Source organism: Chlorocebus sabaeus, chromosome 7 (assembly GCF_047675955.1).
Source record: "Chlorocebus sabaeus isolate Y175 chromosome 7, mChlSab1.0.hap1, whole genome shotgun sequence".
Classification (NCBI taxonomy): Eukaryota; Metazoa; Chordata; class Mammalia; order Primates; family Cercopithecidae; genus Chlorocebus; species Chlorocebus sabaeus.
The window spans coordinates 12,164,436-12,184,954 of NC_132910.1; the positions used below are offsets into that span (position 1 = coordinate 12,164,436).

Genomic DNA, 20,519 nt, shown 5'->3' on the forward strand with positions numbered 1-20,519 from the left:
TATAAGCCACTGCACCTGGTCAAGCATCTGAATCCTGACTATACATTGACTAACTGTGATCATGGGCACATTACTTAATCTCTTGGTCCCTCTATTTTCTCACCTGTAAAATGGAGCAAGCAGGACCTGTATTAAAGGATTAGGGTTAGGGTTATGGAAATAAAGGAAGTCACAGATTTGAAAGCCTTTGTAACTGTTAGGCCTTTATGAATCTAAGATTGTATTCCCTCTGACTTTACCAACTATTGTAGCAATAACTCTCAAATATGCCCAATCAGTTAACTGCTATAACCTTTTGTATAGCTGTGTCAGTTATTTACATTTTTACCTATGTACCTCTGGTCCACCGCTCCCCTTCAAATCACTATTAGCAAGTAGTACCCAGGGACTCCTGTGTTATAAGGTTAGCATGAACCAAACAGTAAGGAATCTGCTACAACAAATTTATACAGAGCAAAATACAAAGTATTTTAAAATCGGCATCCTTTTAAGATAGCCTGTTCCTCTCCTGACCTTCATTAGTTGGGTACTCAAGAGTTGACGGTGTTCTCCCATCTAGAAGCTCATGTTGCATATTTACCTGCAAAGGTATTAGTCCAGGTACTGATGGTAACTTTTATGTTATTCATCAATCACTTTAATGAGTACAAGAAAGCATCCTATCACCCTGCCAAAAGACAGAGGAATTAAGAAGGACTCATTTATCACTTAAATGTGTGAGTGTTTTCTGTGTGTCAGGTGCCATGCTGCTGCTGTGGGGCACAGAACACAGACTCCAGTTTCCAGGCGCTTACCGTTAAATGGGGCTGAGGCAGCAGCAGTGTGTCGGTCTCCTGTATTCAATCCCTTCATAATAACTGAGCCACTAGGCCAGGAGCAGTGGCTCACGCCTGTGGTCCCAGCACTTTGGGAGGCTGAGTCAGGTGGATCACCTGAGGTCAGGAGTTCGAGACCAGCTTGGCCAAAATGGTGAAACCCCGTCTCTACTAAAAGTACAAAAGCCAGGCATGCTGCCGCATGTCTGTAATCCCAGCTACTCAGAAGGCTGAGGCAGGAGAATCGCTTGAACCTGGGAGGTGGAGGTTGCAGTGAGCCAAGATCGTGCCACACTACACTCCCGCCTGGGCAACAAAAGTGAAACTCCGTCTCAAAAATAAAAATAAATAAAAGCTAAGATGGTAAAATTTGTATGTGTATTTTACCACGATTTTTTTAAAATTAGAAAACAAAAACATAAATCCTCTAGATACCAAAACCCAAGCCCCATGGACAACATTTACCACAAAAATGTCACAAGCTATCCCCACAAATGCCAAAATATAAGTGGATTGGAACAAACCACCTATGCCACCAAGCCTGCAGGCTGTCAGAAGCTAGGTGGAAGGAAGCAGAGGGCAGTAGTGAGGTGATGGCAGATCCAATAATAGGTCAATCCAAACATAGCCAGCAGGTTTTCACTGGAAAGTCCATTAGTGGGTGAGTGCAAGGGACCCAAGGGGTGGAAGGGGCTTGAGCAGCCTGGGACCCATGAACTCTCAGAACCCCCAGCCAGGGCTCCTGATTGGTTTGACTGTGTTCCCACCCAAATCGCACGTTGAATTTAACTCCATAATCCCCATGTGTCATGGGAGGGACCTGGTGGAAGGTCATTGAATCATGGAGGCAGGTTTTTCCCATGCTGTTCTCATGATAGTGAATAAGTCTCACAAGATCTGATGGTTTTACAAAGGGCAGTTCCACTGTGCATGCTCTCTTGCCTGACACCAAGTAAGATGTACCTTTGCTCCTGCTTTGCCTTCCACCATGATTGTGAGGCTTCCCGGGCCATGGAGAACTGTGAGTCCATTAAACCTCTTTCCTTTATAAATTACCCAGCCTCGGGTATGTCTTCATAGCCATGTGAAAATGGACTAATACAGCTCCCTTCCAGGACAGGGCCCTTCACCAAAGAAAAACTACTAAGAATAGAATCAAAATTGAGCAGGACAGAAACAATAGAGATGAAGAAAAGAAAAGGCCAAATAAAAGTGAAGGAGAAACCCCAGAAAATCGCAGAAAGCAAGTTACTGTTTTTAACACTAAATGAAAACAACACAAAATGGAGTTCTGAGGAGTTGCAAAAAGGCATTTTGGACAATGTCTCCATGAAAGGCTTTGGAAAACCAATTTTACATTTTAAAAAAGCACAGAGAAGGATTAAGGTCAAAACCCATACTAGAAAGAAATTTTATATAAGAAAAGAGTGAGAGAGAGAAAGAGAATAACATCCTACAGTGAAAGCATGTCCACAAACAGGTGAAAACTATAACCGACTATCTGAATAACATGAGCTAAAAGACATTTTTTAAATAATACAAATAAAGAGTAACAACTTAAGCCAAAATTAGAATAACTCGAAAATGTGGTGAAGACCTCAGTTGTTATTTCAGAAATGAAACCAAAACAAACACAATAGCAAATAAGAACAACAGAGAATCCCTTAAAAGACTAGAAGGTTAAAAGGAGGAAAATTATTAAATTAAAAAGAAAGGAAGAAAGATCAAAAGAAGCAACCACTGAAGAGATGCAGAGCAGATCTAGCATATGGATAATAGGAATCACTGAAGAAGGAAACCAAAGCAAGAAGGCAAGCCAACACTAAAAACTATAACTCCAAAAAACTTCACTGAAATACAAGAAAAATGTAGAACTACCTTTTGAAAGACCAGACAGCATATCTGAGAATATGGATCTAGAATGACAAATACCTATTGATATTCTAGTGAAAAAATTACTGCACTTTAAAGAAAAAGAAAAAAGGATCTAGGCCAGGTGCAGTGGCTCACATCTATAATCCCAGCACTTTGGGAATCCAAGGTGGGTGGATCGCTTGATCCCAGGAGTTTGAAACCAGCCTGAACAACATAGTGAGACCCTGTATCCATTTGAAAAAAAAAAAAATTATCCAGGCATGATGTTACACTACATGATGAACCTGTAGTTCCAGCTACTTGGGAGGCTGAGGTGGTAGGACAACCAGAGCCCAGGAGTCTGAGGCTGCAGTGAGCTGTGATCACACAACTGCAACCCAGCCTGAACAACCCAGTGAAAAAAAACTTTTTTTAAACATCTGAGTAAAAAGAGTAAATGACTTATAAGGGAAAAGATTACATTATCATCAAACCATTTGACAGCCCCTCATCTTGCCAGAGAAAATAGAGTAGCCATTGAATAATAGAGGCAATTCAGGTTTCCTTGCAAGCCATTTTGTGGGCAGTGCCTTATGAGTGGTGGAAACAAGAATTGCTGCACATGTCCAGAAGCAGCAGCCATGACTTCCAACTAGGAGGGCTTCATGGAGGAGGTGGAGTGATTGCATCTTAAAGAAATCTTGGAAAATGTTTAAACTGCTAACATCAGAATAATGTAATGCATAAACATGTGACTTACCCTCAAAATGTTCAACTCTGTATAATGTTGAATTCATTGCGTACCATTTCATGTCCATGTTTTTTCTTCATGATTTTTAGAAAAGGCACATCATTTCTGGCTAAAGGGATTTTTTTAATACTGAAATTTGAGGAATTGATTCTATTAAACCAGCATATGCTGCTATTAAATAAATTGTATACAATTTAGTGACTTCATTACAGATGATAAGCCACATTCTTAAATTTTGTGTTGATACTCCCTGTTAATCTGCATTCATTGATAATTGAGACAAAAGTAATCATATATAATCAAACAAAAATGTGAACAAAATTAGCTTTCAGAAAAGCATTATCCAATCTTTATTTTTTAGTTAATTTTAGATATTTTAACAACACATGAGTGGTAGGGCCTATTTGTATTTTACTGTATGGGACACCTTCAGGTAAATTCTAAAAAGAATTTGCATTTCATGTAATGCTTTTCACACAAAGTAATGGCCAAACTTTAGGGTCAGTTTGTCCTGCTTCATACCACATGCAGAACAAATTTAAGATGAATTAGGACTCCAAATAGAAAAAAAATTCTTAATAAAAAACTATTCAAGATGGATTAAAGGATTAATTGCAAGAAAAGTAAAACTAATAAAATAGAACTATTCTGATAACCCAGAAACCATAAGAGAAAGGATTAACAGATTAGCTGCATTAAAATTTCAAGTGTATTACTTATTCATTCACCCATTCATGAGATAATTGTTTTTACTGAGAACATACTATGTGCTAGGCACTATTCCTGCTGCTGAGGGCACAGCAACGTACTAAACAGCCAGCATCACTGCCCTCGTGGCATGCTGTATGGCAGCCAAAACCATAAACAAAACAGGAAGACAGTGATAGCCTGGAGAAATTATTTGCAAAATATATGATAAGCAAAGTAAATATCTGTAGTAAACAAGAGCTCATGTAAGTTGATCAATAAAGCGATAGGAAAAAGAAAAAAGTAATAAATAGTGAATTAAAACAGGAACAACTGCAAGTGGCCAATAAACATGTGAAGAGTTGCTTAACTTCACAATGAGTCCTGAAATGCAGTTAGAACAATAATAACCTACAATGTTTCCCTGTTCAACTTGGCCAGATTTTTGAAAATTTCTCACTCCCACTGCTGGGAAATGTGTGGGGAAATGGGGACCTTCCTGCACTATTGCCAAGACCAGAATTCCTAACAAGCTTTTCAAAAGTAATCTAGGAGTATTTATTAAAATTAAACATTCTCATACCCTTTGACCTAGCAATCTTATTTCTGGAAACCTCTCCTACAGAAACAAAAGTGCTAATGCATAGGGACATAAGTATTAAGAATATTTATTGTATTATAGTTCGTATATAGAAGAATTTGGAACATCTGGAATATTCTTAAAGAAGTATGCCCATGTTTGGGGACATTTTTCAGCTATTGGAAAAATGAACTTGACGTATGTGTAGTGACCTAATAAGGTTAATATATAATACATGGATTGTTCACTGAAAAAAGGCAGTGTAAGCCAGGCGTGGTGGTGCACACCTGTAGACCCAGCTACTCAGGAAGCTTGAGGCCAGGAGTTCAAGATAAGGCTAGGCAACATAGAGAAACCCTGTCTCTTAAAACAAAACTTTAAAAAAATTTTAAAGCAGCTTGCATGTTATTTTTAATGAAATTTTCATTAAAAAATAAAATAAAAACCACATGTATAAACAGTTTATATAGGTTGTTGGGGGGTTAGAATTATCATGAGGTAAAAGTAGACAATTTGCTGCTGCTTTATATACTTGTATGTTTGAATTGTTACAGTGAGCATGCACTTTTGCATTTTTTAAAATAGCAACAAAATATTTTAAAAGAATACTGAACCACTACATCATTGATATTCCTCATAACCAAATTTTGAAGGTTGTTTTCTTTCTTTCTTTTAATTACCAAAAACTTGATTCAAATTTAAAGCTATATACTCATGGATCTAGAATGATTCTGGGGTGAGATTTCAGTTCACCATTAACCTTTCCCTACCCACTTCCCTGTATCATCTTAGTCTAAGAGATTTCAAACACGGCCACTCCAAAGATGCAGGTCCCAGAAGAGCTCTCTGAGACCACGATTTGGGTCCCACACTGGTCAAAAGAGGAAAATTACAGAGCATCCTTTGTAAACTCAGCCTTCTCTCAGGAAAGTCTTTCTTGTTATAACTGATATTCCTTGAGCTGTTATTCACACCTCCACTTCTGATGTAGAGACAAAGAGAAAAGATTCTTGACCCCAAAGGACCTCCTAGATCATTGCTTCAACCTTTCAATTTTCCAGATGAAAAAAAACTGAGGACTAAGTAAAATGTGGGGAGAACTGGTACCAAAACCCACTTCCCCTGCTTGCTAGTCAGTGCATTTTCTGTTGCTCTAGTAGTACCTTTCTTTCTCACACACCAGCATCCCCTAGTCGGTTCTACAACAGTGCCTTTCACCAGTAAGCCGAAGTCTGTTGGATGCAAACTGTTTACACAGAATCCCAAGTAGAAGCTAAGTTATCAATGTCAAAGGACCAGGAAGGCAGGGTGATTCGATTGCAAACCCAAAGCAGCAGCACTTCAGAGCCAGAATAGAACACTGAATAGTCCTTTATTTTGTGCTGAGGACCTAGAACCTCCACTTGTCCTTTTCTGGAGCCAGACTTCATGCTGGGGCTTTGTTTTAAAACCAAGGCCCCGCCGGACTCAGAACTAAGGAATTTTTTTTCACACATATTCAAAACGGAAGCCCTGCCACCATGGAGAAGCTCAAGGTCCTTGCTCAACTTCTGCTTGTATTTGGGCTACATGAAAATCCCTGGGTGGTAGTTGATGTTTCCCGCACCAAATGATTTCTGCACAAGGCCCAGCATTCCCCCTGCCCTGATAGGAGGGTCACACCACACACCAAGAAGGATGTGACTAATAAAGAATGTGACTTCAGAGACTTTACAAGTCCAGACAACCTCTGATAAACATTTAAACAGAGGCCAGGAATGTTTTCCTTTCTGGAGGGAAAATATGTGGTCTATGGTATGAGTAGGAGGGGCTGGCGGGGGGTAAATCTAAGCATTAGCTTCCTCCCTTCATAATTCTTAAGTGTTTTAACAGCAGTCATTTTTAATGCCCTAACAGGCTTTCATACTTAGAACCCATAGCTGAGTATGGGCCAGAAAACTCTGTGGAAAAAAATGGACAATTCCAAAGTGATTACCAAGCAAGTTTAAAACTAACATTAGGATCATTAGAGGCACTTTCCCTGGGCCCCACCCTGAAGCTAAGAATGTTCCAGAAAGTATCACTCAAGGCCCATTTTAAGTACCCAGGTTGGGATCTTCACTTCCCCTGCTGACAAAAGGGGGAAGCTCCATAGAGGAATGGGTGTTGACTTCCAGGAAAGGAAAGGTGAGAAGGACCAGATGGCATCTGTCAGCATCCTCAGCCTACTGGAGAGATTTCTGGGAACATTGGCCAGGGACCAGGAGGAGGGATTGATGAGCGGAAGCCAACAGAGATATCCCCTTGGCAGTGGAAAGGAAAGCTGCAGGTCGTTTTTGTGACTCAACACACTTTCATTGGTAGTGCTGATCCAGCTAATGTCTTTTAGCATTTTCCTTTTCATTGGCTGTTTGGTTTGTCTCCTGAATCGGTGAGCACGGTAGGCATAGGGAGGGTGAGTAAGCCTAGTATTCTCTCTGGTCGGTTCTAAATAAAAAGTAAGAAAAGAAAATGTCAGCCAGGTGTGGTTGTGCACACCTGTAGTCTCAGCCACTTAGGAGGCTGGAGTGGGAGGATCACTTGAGCCTAGGAGTTAGAGGCTGCAGTGAGCCATGATCATGCTACTGCACCCCACCCTGGGTGACAAAGTGAGACCCTGTCTCAAAAAATAAAATAAATTTCACTCAGAAATCTTCCTCTAAATGTGAAGATGGGAGCTCAGTATTGGAAGAAAGGTTCTGATAACAACTTTAATAAAACCCTTCATGTATCTGCAATCAATATTCTTTTGAATATGTCAGCTTCTGTTGTTTCAGCTATAACCCCTGTAGGCTGGAGTACTCGGGCAATGTGAGTAGAATGCAGCAGTGTCAATTTCCCTCCTTTGAATCTTAGGCAGGTAGAGAAATTATCTCATTTTAAATTCCTAACTATTCCCATACTCAGTTTTAGACATTTCTTGCTTTTCTTACTGAGATAAAGTATGTTATTTTGAAAACCTAGTCTTCAGAAATCACACTTTTTCTTCGTTTCATTCATTCTTGTAGTCATTCATTCATTCAGGTACCCACCAAGCCCTGTGGGAGACCCTGTGTTGGGAGAAAGGGCCATGTCAATGGGCCATCACTCAGAAACTGGGGGAATCGTGGTCAGGATGGAAGTTCTGGAGTCAAACCTACCCTGAATCCTGGCTCTGCTTCCCATGTGCTCTGTGATTCTGGGCAACTTATTTAAGCTCTCAAAGCCTCCAATTCCTCATCCGTACAATGGGGTAATAAGCATAGCCACTTCACTAGATTCCTATGGTAACTTTTATTATTAACAATTATTAATGAGACAAATAGCATGAGAGTGTTAGGAAAAGCTGTTAGATGTCAGTGGAGGGGAGATTGTTGGACAGAAGATAACTGGGAAGATTTCATGTAGAATTTGACTTACTAGACTTTTTTCACTTGAGGTTTAAAAAACAAAAATCTTAGTGGAGAAATTGGGAAATTCCCTTCCCTTTGCATTTCATTTTCTATTACTTTCCTAAAGACTGAAACTTCAGCGTAGAATTTCACTGAAGGCTACATCCTAGCATTTGCATTGGCCTCTCAGTGCCAGGGTAATTATTCTGTCAGTTATTTGACTTTTTAAAGTCTGTCTACCTTGAAGAACCTCTGCAAAGAAGGACCGTGTTAATGTGTAACACAGAGATAAGCAAGGCTCTGCTCTTTTTTTTTTTTTTCCTGTGGCTGTTCAACTGGAAAACTGAAATGGTTCTATTTGTGTCTCATCCAGCAGTGTTGAAAGGTGGGGGATAAACAGCTTTTACTAATAAAGTACAGTGGGATGTGAATTTTAGCAACACAAAATGCCATGTATCACCTGCAATTTGTTTTTTTTAAACACACACACACATACACACACACACGCCAAAAAAGGGAAATCACAAGACAATATAAACGTCGCTTGAAGAAACGATGGTGTTTAGCAAGAAGACAGCAAAGAGAAATACTCTGAGTTGAGCCAAGTAGATGTGTGCTGCTTTTGTAGACGGAATAAATGATCCTCACTTGCATAGACAGCAAGGTCATTTTTCTCACCCTGAATGGAAGGCATTAATCATCAGCTCTGAAAAACAACATTCAGGACAAGAAGAAACAAGCCACCGCAGCAGGAGGTATTGAATTGAGCCAGAGGATTGGGGGCCCTGTGGACGGGAGCCAGCTCAGCCCAGGTAGTAGCTCCCAGATCAGCAGGGGTGGGTGGTGGAGCTGGTCCTCTTGAGCCATAGCAGCTTTGTTGGGAACTTTCCATTGTTCAGGAAATCTCCTAGTTACCATCCAAGTGCATTTCTGAAATGCCTGACAGTGCTCAGGGCTCTGTAGGCTCTGGATTAGCTGGTTCTCCATGGATCCCATCTGCATTGAAAGCAAAGATCAAAGAAACACGGTAGAGCTCTTTTTAAAAAACATCCTAAACTCACAAGTGAATGGGAAATGCATATTTTTATCACTGGCCCATCAAGGGTAAGGGTGTTCTGTGAGAGGGGAGGAAGATAAATCGATAAGTAGGAATGAAACTCTTCAAATTCAGAGCTGGAAGAACTGCATTGAAAACTGTGAAGAGGAGATTGAAGGCAAACACTGGATCTTTTACCACTTTTCTTTTCTTTTTTTTTTTTTTAGACAAATTTGAAATTGAGTTTTACCACTTTCCCATCAGCTACACCAAGTAGTTTACTTGTGCGGCGGCTAATTGATTTGTTGAGGCAGAATTTTAGGTTACCTATGAGGTAATATGGGATAGTGGTTAGGCGGTATCTAGCTTTTTAATCCCAGCTCTACCATTTATGAGCCTTGTAGCTCTGAGCAAGTTACTCAACCTTTCTGTGTCTCCGTTTCCTCCTCTGTAAAATAGGAGACAGTACCAGCCTCACAAGGCTGTCGCAAGGGTTAAATGATTTACCCATATGAATGCCCATAGTGAGCAGTCAGTGAACAGGTGTTGCTGTTTATTTTGTTACTGTGGCCACAGTTGCGTGGGGTGGGTGGTGGGTGGCAGGAGTGAGTTGAGGGGGGGAAAAGAATAACATGAAACAGGATAATAGAATGTGGTTGTTGACAGGAACCATGAAAGTCATCCGGCCCAGCTTGCCCTTAACCAGGGAAACAAATCCTCTGGCATTTTAAAATAATTGTTTTGAAATTGTAAGTAACAGGGCCGATTTATTGATTGAGTGCTCTGTGTGCCAGACAGCATGGGAAGCTCTGCGCCTGCATCACAACAATCCACAAGGGCTGAGCGCTGTTGTTACCCCATTCTGTAGATGAGAAAACTGAGGCTCAAACTGTTAAGTCATTTAGCCAACATCACCTGGATCTGAATGCGGACCTGTGTGAATGCAGAGATTCTGTGAGTGACCCGGCAGTGACGCGGCAGTTCTGTTCCCTTTGCATTTCATTTCCTGTTACATTCCTGAAGACCGATGATGCTCCAATGTAAGATTCACCTGAAGGCTGCATTCCAGCATTTGCATTGGACTTGGAGTGCCAGAGTAAATTGTTCTGTCAATTATTTGACCTTCTAAAATATGTCTTTTTTTGGTCAGCCGTTGGTGGCTCATGCCTGTAACCCTAGCACTTTGGGATGCTGAGGCAGGCGGATCACTTGAAGTCAGGAGTTTGAGATCAGCCTGGCCAACATGGTCAAACCCTGTTTCTACTAAAAATACAAAAAGTAGCTGGGTGTGGTGGCATGTGCCTGTAATCTCAGCTACTCAGGAGGCTGAGGCAGAGGAATCGCTTGAACCTGGGAGGTGGAGGTTGCAGTGAGCCGAGATCACATCACTACACCCCAGCCTGGGCGACAGAGTGAGACTCTGTCTCAATAAATAAATAAATAAATATGCCTTTTTTTGAAGAACTGCTATAAAAGGAGGACTCTTTGGATGTGTCCTGTGGTCTCATAGAAGTGAATATATAACATCCATGAATGTGTGCCTTATTCTGCTTTGTCTCTTTTGTATAAACCCAGAGCACCATATTTTGTTTCTGTTTTTCTATTTCCACACCATCCTGACATACAGAGTACTGTATTTTGAAAAATACTTTAATACTATTAGTTTTGAAGAAATCGTTTCTCAGTACTCATGAGGTTAGCTGTTTAAAATAATATTTATTCATAAAAAATGTCCCTTTGGAATCAAGCCATCATTTGATTGGATTTGATTGAAATTGTGAGTAAGATGAAGGATACATCCCTGACAACTTTCAACTATTGCTCAGATACACCTGACTGCGTTTTTAGGAAGTCTGTTTATTGTTGGATATCCTTAACTGCTGACAGATCTTTGTTACCTTGACCTTAAATAGGTAATGATTCTTTGATCTTAGTGCTTCCCTCTGAAGTAACTAAAATCAAGGGTGCTCATTCTCTGACATGGCTTCCCTTCAAATGTAGAGGATATTTCACAGGTATGTCCCCACCCCAGGCTTCTCTTCCTTAAGCTAAACACCCATATCACCTTCCAAGCTGGTTTTCAGACCCCATATGATCCTTTAATCTGTCGGTTCTACTCTTCACCTCTTGGAAGGGACCCAGTGCTGCAAGACTGTCGGATCTGTACAGAACATGCTGGAGCCATAGGCTTACATGAAGGTGACCAAAATGGCTGGCTTCTTAGCTTCCTGGCTTCATTGATGTCAGGGAGGTTGCATGGTTAAATAATGAAGGAGGAGTGACAAGCAAAAGCCAAGGGAGGGACGTCCAAGGACTGTTTCCGAGTGATCCATGGTAGGGGCTTCATGGCATTCCTATTGTTTGTGCTTTGAGCAAGAATTCCTCGGTACGTTGGTTCTAGTAAAGAGATCAGCTATGGTCTGAATATTGGTGGTGTCCCCCCGAAAATTTCTCCGTGGAAGCTTTAACCCCCACTATGATGGCATTCACAGGCAGGGCCTTTGAGAGGTGAATGGGATTAGTGCACTATAAAAAGAGACAAAGAAAGATGATCTCTCTTTCCACCATGTGAGGCTACAGCAAGAAGGCAGCCATCTACAAGCCAAGAAGCGGGCCTCCCAGAACCCTACCATGCTTGCACCCTGATCTTGGACTTCCCATCCCATATACTTCAGATGCTTAAGCCACCAAGTCTGTGGTATTTGTTATAGCAGCCCAGGCTGACTGAGACAAGAGCTTTGGTATTCAAGATTTTTATATCGTATTCCTAAATTCTCGAAAGTTCTGAAAATAAAGAGATGTTCATAGGGCCATATGTAGTTATGTATAACAGATCCATGTTCCAAGTGGACGAGGATGAGTGGAAAGGCGGGTACTTCATTCATACACAGATATTCAGGTAACTCCTTAATGGCCTATCTACCCACCACATTCCTCTGCCTTGTGTCCACCTTTTTTTTCAAATGCGAAAATTATCTGGACTTTATTTTTCTACTTGTCAAATTCTCTTTAGCTTTTTTTAGCTGTTGTGTTGACCTCTTCTATCTCTAAAAGGCATTTGGTTATTTTTTTTTGAATGTTTTTGCTTCACTGAAGCTTAGTGTGCTTTTTATGATTTTATGGTTACCTTGCAGAAATCTCATTAGAAAAGCACTTTAATATATTACTTGGCAATGAGACATCTGACAATGTTCTAGCTCATTAGTTAGGAAACCTCCCCAAGCTGGGAGGAATAGACATTCGTCTGTGAATGGTAGAGCTTTGATCACTCCTGCAGGGGCCAGGATTTATTTTAATGCATTTTAGGGAAGGAGGAGAAGATATCCTAAGCCTGGCAAAATAAAAATAACACAGATTAAAGAAACAATGAAACGTTATTTAAGAAGAAATGCACTTCAGTTAATATTATTCTATGGTATCTCCTGAGTCCTTTGAAGGCAGAGCTTATCTTAGAAAATATGCCTCCTTTAGCGGGCAGGAGGTTAGTTAAGCAACCTCACACCAGATCACAGATTATACTGAAATGATCCTAATAAGGATAGGCTCTCCAAAGCTATATTCATTTTAGCATGAATAAATGGATTCAAGTCTTATTTGTGGGATTTTAATTTCCAACTTTGAATTTGCAAACTATCAAATTCCTTCAAAGACATGGTGTGCAGAGAAGGCTCTGAGTAATAGGATTGCTTATTTTTAAAGGAAGATGCCCTTTAGCAAAGCGCTAGGCTTTGAAATGTGATCAGTCAAGGGTCCATTCGGCACGGATTTCCCCACATGGCACGGTTTCTTGTTGAGTTCCAACCAGATTTAATAACTCATATAAAATGCAACTCCACCCTGAGGGTGCCTAGTGCATTCAAAGCAGATAATGCTATATTGTTTTAACACAGATTATGCCAAATGAAGTGAAATTTAAATTCCTGAGGCATGACAGTCCTTGGGTGCTGGTGGCTGTGGTTTAGTTGGGAGCTGTATCTTTTTTTTCTTTCTTTCTTTCTTTTAATTGAAAGACTTAAAAGAAGCAAGCTGTCTGAAAAAGTGTTTAAAAGAGCTTGGTTTTCAAATGGTATAAATAGGACAGAGGCACAAGATGCTATGAAAAAAGGGCCTTCCTCCAACTTTAAGAGATAGAGGAAAGAAATGGGAGAGTCTGGGCAAAAGTGACGTAAGCCCCTGAAGTCAGGCTGGACTCTTTTGTGTCTCATGTGAGGAGAGAAATGGGTGAAGCCTATAGTACCTTCACATTCGTCTGAATGGGAAGTAGAGGCCAGATGCCAGTTGCAGTTTCTTTTTAACTTTTTAACACCTTCAGAGGCAGGAGACAATGGTGGGTGAGGGGAATGTTTTTATTTGGGATTAGAGGTAAATTTTCCAGGCCGGGTGCAGTGGCTCACACCTGTAATCCCAGCACTTTGGGAGGCTGAGGCAGGCAGATCACTTGAGGCCAGGAGTTCAAGACAAGCCTGGCCAACATGGCAAAACCCCGCCTCCACTAAAAATACCAAAATTAGCCAGGCGTGGTGGTGCGCACCTGTAATCCCAGCAACTCAGGAGGCTGAGACAGGAGAATCGCTTGAACCCAGGAGGCGGAGGTTGCAGTGAGCTGGGATTGCTCCACTGCACTCCAGCCTGGGCGACAGAGCGCAACTCTGTCTCAAAAGAAAAAAAAGAGAGAGAAGGATCCATTTTCCAAAGAGGAAAGTACAATGGGCAGAGTTTAGAAGCTCACTTGCTTGTGCCAGGACCACAGCTGGGTGAGCTGCTGCCCTTGGGAAAGTCACTAGGTCCTCCCATCTTCCCTCTTCCCTTTTTCCTCTCCTTTGTGCAATAGAGATTATGATCACTCCCAATCAACTCCACAGGACTGTGCTGAGAATCAGATAAAGAGAACATGCTTTAGAAAGCTCACCATAAATGGGCTGTGGCCATGGAGGTGGTGGTGGTGACAGTGGTATTGGCATCTGGGCTGGCTTGTAGCCTGTTCAGTAACTGTAGTCATGGAAGCTTAGGGAGCTGTTTGAAGAGACCCATCCTAGTCTGACCTCATGAGCCAGAGACACTAGTAATCTTGGGCAGTTCTGGAACATTTTGCATTTTGTTGTTATTTATTTATTTTTAATTTTTTTTTTTTTTTTTTTTTTTTTTTGAGACAGGGTCATTCTGTCACCCATGCTGAGCGCAGTGGCAGGAATCTCAGCTCACTGCAACCTCAACTTCTCTGGCTTGAGCAATCCTCCCACCCCAGTCTCCCGAGTAGCTGGAACTACAGGCACACACCACCATGCCCAGCTAATTTTTGCATTTTTTGTAGAGACAAGGTTTTGCTGTGTTGTCTGGGCTGGTCTTGAACTCCTGAACTCAAGCAATCCTCCCCTTTCAGCCTCCCAAAGTGCTGGGATTACAGAGATGCACCACCATGCCGAACCCAAAATGCATTTATTTAATATACATCACAAGCTCTCAACTGGAGGCTTAAAAGACAAATAATAATAATAACAATAATAATACCACAGCTCAAGACACAGAGTGCTGTACAAAAATCACAGAAAGGACAGACCATCTAAGGAAAACTTTAAAAGGCAGCACAAGGACAGGCTAGGCAGCCTGGGTCAGGGCTCCTGGCTGGTGACCTGCTTTAAGTAGGTTTCTTGCAAGTACTTCTTAAAAGCTGTGAGCTCGGCAGTATGCCTGTTCAAAGGGCTATCAACGCTGGGTTCTCCTTGAAGGCTGTGGATGGAGAGCAGGATGGTCCTGACACCATACAGGGCAGACCACTTGTCCTTCAGGATGTCCAGACAGATGTTACCCTGGGTGTCCATGTTGGGGTGGTAGCCGGGCGTGAGGAACTTCACCATGGGCACATTGTAAGGGTAGCCCCTGGGGAGCTCTAGGGAGAGCTTATACCTCAGGTCTTCATATGCTGTGCCAGCTGCTCCATGGATGGTCCCCACCCATTTAAAAAGGTTGCCTGATTCAGGGAAGGCAGAAATCCCTGTGTCACCAGGCATTGTGAAGGTCATCAACTCCTGCTGTAGCCTTTTGCCCACAGGGTCCCAGGCGGCACCCCTGCTGGGGGTGGCACCTTTATAGGCAGCAGCAATGCTGGTGGCGGCTGGGTCAAGGTTTTGAGAGGCCACCTAGGTGGCACTGGCAGAAAGATAGGAACTTAGAGAACACAACTGCAACTGCGTATTTAATTTTTTTGAGACAGGATCTCCCTCTGTCTCCTAGACTGACGTGCAGTGGCGTGAACACAGCTGGTTGTATCATCAACCTCCTGGGCTCAAGCATTTCTTCTGCCACAGCCTCCCAAGTAGCTGGGACCACAGGGGCACCCCCCACACACACTCAGCTAATCTGTTATTGTTTTGTGGAGATAGGATATCTGCAGCCATAAAAAAGAATGAGATCATGTGTTTTGCGGGAACATGAATGGAGCTGGAGGCCGTTATCCTCAGCAAACGAACGCAGAAACAGAAAACCAAATACCATGTGTTCTCACTTACAAGTGGGAGCTAAATGATGAGAACTCATGAACCCAAAAAAGGAAACAACAGACACTGGGGTCTACCTGACAGCAGAGGGTGGGAGGAGGGAGAGGAGCAGGAAAGATAACTATTGAGTACTGAGCTTAGTACCTGGGTGATGAAATAATCTGTAGAACAGACCCCTGTGACATGAATTTACCTATGTAACAAACCTTCACATGTACCTCCAAACCTAAAATAAAAGCTTTTTTTAATTTAAATTTAAATTTTAAAAAAGAGATAGGGGGGTCTCACGATGTTGTCCAGGCTGGTCTTGAACTTCTGGCCTCAAGCAATCTTTCCATCTCAGCTTCCCAAAGTGCTGGGATTATAGGCATGAGCCACTGCACCAAGCCTAGGACATTTTTAATAATCACCTCCCTTACCCCAGCCAAGGTTCCCAATCCTCAGGAAAAAAGCTATTCAAGACAAACCTTCCTAAGCAGACCCAAAGTTTTGAAAGCTCACGTGAAACCTGCCTTCCTGAGTAGCCCGCTAGCCTCCATGACCAAATATGCCACATCAAGGCTGATGTGGTTCCCTTAGACCTATTTTGATATCAACTGAGATCAGTCCCTTATTCTGGGAGGAGAGCCTGATAGCCGTGTGTGTGCTGTTAGAGGACACTGCCCACACAGTGACCACCCGGGGAAAAAGAAAGACACAATTTTCTTGTGTGTGTTGCAACATGGCCAGTGTCAGAGATCCAGGATTGCTTAATCTAACCCCAAGTGATTAAGAACCAGCTGTGACACCAGACTGAGTGCAAACTTAGTTGTCAGCACAGATGAAGGAAGAAAATAGGCACACCAGATGTAAAAACCCCAAATAGGCCTCCTACTGACAGATCCTGCTCTGCTAACCCATGCAGACCTCTCCTGACTTGCTGAGACATATGTATACTCAATGACAGCATGGAATTGAATGGTTGACTAGAAGTGGCTTTCCAGAGGCTGCAGCAGGAGGAACAGGCTGAAAGTCTAAGACAACACAAGCCAGCTAACAAACTGGCCGCAGGGGTAATGAGCACTGGATACAAGGGATGCTCAGTGTATTTTTCAATTTGATTAAGATTGATTAAACACCAAGTATTTCCTTCCCCCCAGTATATCAAAAACAGTGTCTTCAGTAGGACCTGGAGTACTGCAGTGATGGGTATCACTTTTGACCAACATATGCTCCTGCCTTCCCTTATATAGATTCACACACTTCTTCCAGATTTACCACTGCCTTATGCACCTGGACCCTCGGGACTTCAGTAATTTGCAGGGCCAGGTGTGTTCAGAGCAGAAGAAATAGGAAGTAGTGTACAATGAATAGGTGCAGGGAGAACCCATCTTCAAATGAATTGGCCTTTGTAATTAGCAATTGTATGTCAATAAATTATTTAATACATTGAGATGTGTGTGTTACAGCATTCAACACTGATCCACAAGCTTGAATACATTTGTGTTTTAGAATTAATGAATCTTAATCAAATAGAAAAATACATTGAGCATCCCTGGTATCCAGTGCTTATTACCCCTGAGGCCAGTTTGTGAGCTGGTTTATGGAAACTGTCTTAGACTTTCAGAAGAGAAAACAAAGGTTTTCTTATTGAACCTTTTGGTTGTACATTGCATGTTTGATTTGAGAACAATTATGGTTCAGTCCTGCAGTAAAAGATTGAGAGCCTTACATCATTATAAATGTGGCCTGGGGCGTCCACCTCATTTAACTAGAGGATAATGCAGAGGAGTGATTTGCAACTGACTTCTTCCTCCCACAAACTAATCTTTCTAAATGGTTTACACTTTTTTCTGTCCTCAAAGGGATTTGTTAAATGTGATTTTCAGCAGGAAATGTACTTTTTTTATTTGTTATCCTTAATGGAAATGCATAGATAACTGAATCCGTGTTAACATAATAAGACAATCACATTTTTTGTTTAGTTGTGGGGGAAGGGACGGGATAGAGGAAATAGAAAAAGTTCCTTCTAACATAAGCTGAATATTTATTTGGTTTTTGTTTTTATTTAAATCACCCTCTTTAGAAAATTACTGTCTTAATAAGACATTATAAAATGAATTTTTCCAGTCATTTTGAGGGAAAAATATGGTACTCTGGGAGAACTTCTAGAAGAAAGAGGGAAAGACTCACTTAAGATTCCCAGGACCTACAGAGGGCTGGTGCTTACTAGTTCCCACTGAGGACCTTCCATTTTGGTGTTTTTCGTCTTTTGTTTTTTGAGACAGGATCTCACTTTGTCACCCAGGCTGGAGTGCAATGGCACGATTCTGGCTCACTGCAACCTCTGCTTCCAGGGTTCAAGCAATTCTCCTGCCTCAGCCTCCCGAGTAGCTGGGATTACAGGCGTACACCACCATGCCCAGCTGTTTTGTATTTTTAGTAGAGACAGGGTTTTGTCACGTTGGCCAGGCTGGTCTGAAACTGCTGACCTCAAGTGATTCACCTGCCTCGGCCTCCCAAAGTGCTGGGATTGCAGGAGTGAGCCACTGCACCTGACCCCGTTTTGTTTTGTTTTGTTGTGAGAGACCATAAACAGCCTAGAAAGATAGAAATCTCAATAATGAGAAGTTTCTGTAATGTGTGGCTCCTGTCCACCTTCTCTCTGCTTATTTGCTATCTTTTTTTTTTTTTTTTTTTTTTTTAAGAGACAGGGCCAGGCCGGGCGCGGTGGCTCAAGCTTGTAATCCCAGCACTTTGGGAGGCCGAGACGGGCGGATCACGAGGTCAGGAGATCGAGACCATCCTGGCTAACACAGTGAAACCCCGTCTCTACTAAAAATACAAAAAAATTAGCTGGGCGTAGTGGTGGGCGCCTGTAGTCCCAGCTACTCGGGAGGATGAGGCAGGAGAATGGCATGAACCCGGGAGGTGGAGCTTGCAGTGAGCCAAGATCGCACCACTGCACTCAAGCCTGGGTGACAGAGTGAGACTCCGTCTCAAAAAATAAAAAAGAGACAGGGCCTTCTCTGTCACCCAGGCTGGAGTGCAGTGGTGACATCATGTTTCACTGCAACCCCAAACTCCTGGGGTCAAGCAATGCTTCTACCTGCGCCTCCCGAGCAGCTGTGACTACAGGCAGGTGTCACCACAGAAGGACAGACTATCTAAGGAAAACTTAAAAAGACAGCACAGGCTGGGCGCAGTGGCTCACGCCTGTAATCCCAGCACTTTGGGAGGCCGAGATGGGCGGATCACGAGGTCAGGAGATTGAGACCATCCTGGCTAACGGTGAAACCCCATCTCTACTACAAAAAACTAGCCGGGCGAGGTGGCGGGTGCTTGTAGTCCCAGCTACTCGGGAGACTGAGGCAGGAGAATGGCGTAAACCTGGGAGGTGGAGCTTGCAGTGAGCTGAGATCCGGCCACTGCACTCCAGCCTAGGCAACAGAGCGAGACTCCGTCTCAAAAAAAAAAAAAAAAAAAAAAAAAAAAAAAAAAAAAAAAAGACAGCACAAGGACAGGCTGGACAGCCACCACACCTGGCTAATTTTTTATTTCTTTTATTTTTTATTTTATTTTTTGTAGAGACCAGACCTCACTATGTTGCCCAGGCTGGTCTCAAACATCTGGCCCCAACAATTCTCTCACCTTGGCCTCCCAAAGCACTGGGATTATAGGCATGAGCCATCATCCCAGGCCTATTTGCTGTCTTGATTCTCTTTTCTGCTCCCTCCAGCCCCACAAATGGCCCAAGACCCCAAATGGGCAGTCAAGCTTCCCCACTAAGTTGAGTTTCTTTACTAGGCAAGTCAAGATGTCTTGGTGAGATCCTGTCTTGAAACAATGCCAGGGAAGGACATGAGGTCTCCTTCCTCCTAAAAACTCCCGTAGAAGGAGGCCTGGGAGGGGCAAGCCTGGTTGGTTCAACCTGGTGATTCAACCATCCACATTAGACCTCTAGGCCTGATGGCTGGGTGAGGGGCTCAGAGAATTTCTTCAATCTTGGCCAGAAAGGCTTCCTTGCAGCTTTCACATTTCTCTCGTGTCCTTCAGAAGGGGCCTGCATCCAAAAGTGGCCATGGAAAGCTTCACGGAATTAGCTTTTATTGTAAAAAAGTAGCAAATGGAGGAATGACTGAAGAGAAAGCATGCTCCAGCTATCAGTCAACGTTGAAGGCATGAGCCCATGTTCTAAATTTAAACACAATCTGTCCCTTTCTCCTTGTATATCCGGTTTCCTTTCACTTCCCTCAGTGCCTTTGACCAATCCCATTCTTGGTTTACTGCTTGGCATTGATAATTATATACGTGCACTGTGACAGTTCAACCTTTCATGTGCCAGTTCCCATCTTCTGATATTTTCTTTTCTTTTTTCTGTGGAAAATGATATGACAAAATCCTGCCATTTGTATGTTCTTCATTTTTGACTCCAGTCATGCACTACGGAATAGAAAGTATCTCAGCCTCCTTTATTTTTCTCTGCCATTACTGATGTGTTGCTAGGCCCATCTTATCTGTGCATTAGCTCATTGCTTTTCGTCGTCACTTGTCACTGGCTGCCATTTCCCCCCCACTCCCTTGGTGGTTGTGTCTACACGTCTTTGCTATAGGGGAAATTAGATAGTAAACTGGTGATGTCAGTCCTTTGACTGGAGGTTAGCATTTCAAATGCGCACATATGTTTTGTTAAACTTACTTTTTTTTTTTTTTTTGAGACAGAGTCCCTGTCACCCAGGCTAGAGTACAGTGGCATGATCTTGGCTCACTGCAACCTCCACCTCCTAGGCTCAAGCAATTCTCCCACCTCGGCCTCCTAAGTACCTAGGACTATAGGCATGCACCTCCACACAGGGCTGTTTCCCAGTCTGGTCTTGAACTCCTGGGCTCAAGAGATCTACCCCCTCGGCCTCCCAAAGTGCTGTGACTACGGC

General features: G+C 42.5%; 2 protein-coding genes across 2 annotated transcripts in view; one reads left to right on the plus strand and one right to left on the minus strand.

Annotated features, from left to right (window-relative positions):
- Positions 1–20,519, plus strand: part of IGFBP7 (insulin like growth factor binding protein 7) — a 77,391-nt gene that overhangs the window by 22,578 nt on the left and 34,294 nt on the right. The gene's annotated exons all lie outside the window — the stretch shown is intronic.
- On the minus strand, positions 14,238–15,163 carry LOC103235633 (ubiquitin-conjugating enzyme E2 C-like). The gene has a single exon (XM_007998603.3). The coding sequence runs from the start codon at positions 15,130–15,132 to the stop codon at positions 14,722–14,724; it is 411 nt and encodes a 136-aa protein (XP_007996794.1). The 5' UTR covers positions 15,133–15,163; the 3' UTR covers positions 14,238–14,721.

Excerpts from the sequence above, each read along its gene's own strand:
- LOC103235633 (XM_007998603.3), bottom strand. The coding sequence starts at position 15,132 with ATGACCTTCACAATGCCTGGTGACACAGGGATTTCTGCCTTCCCTGAA.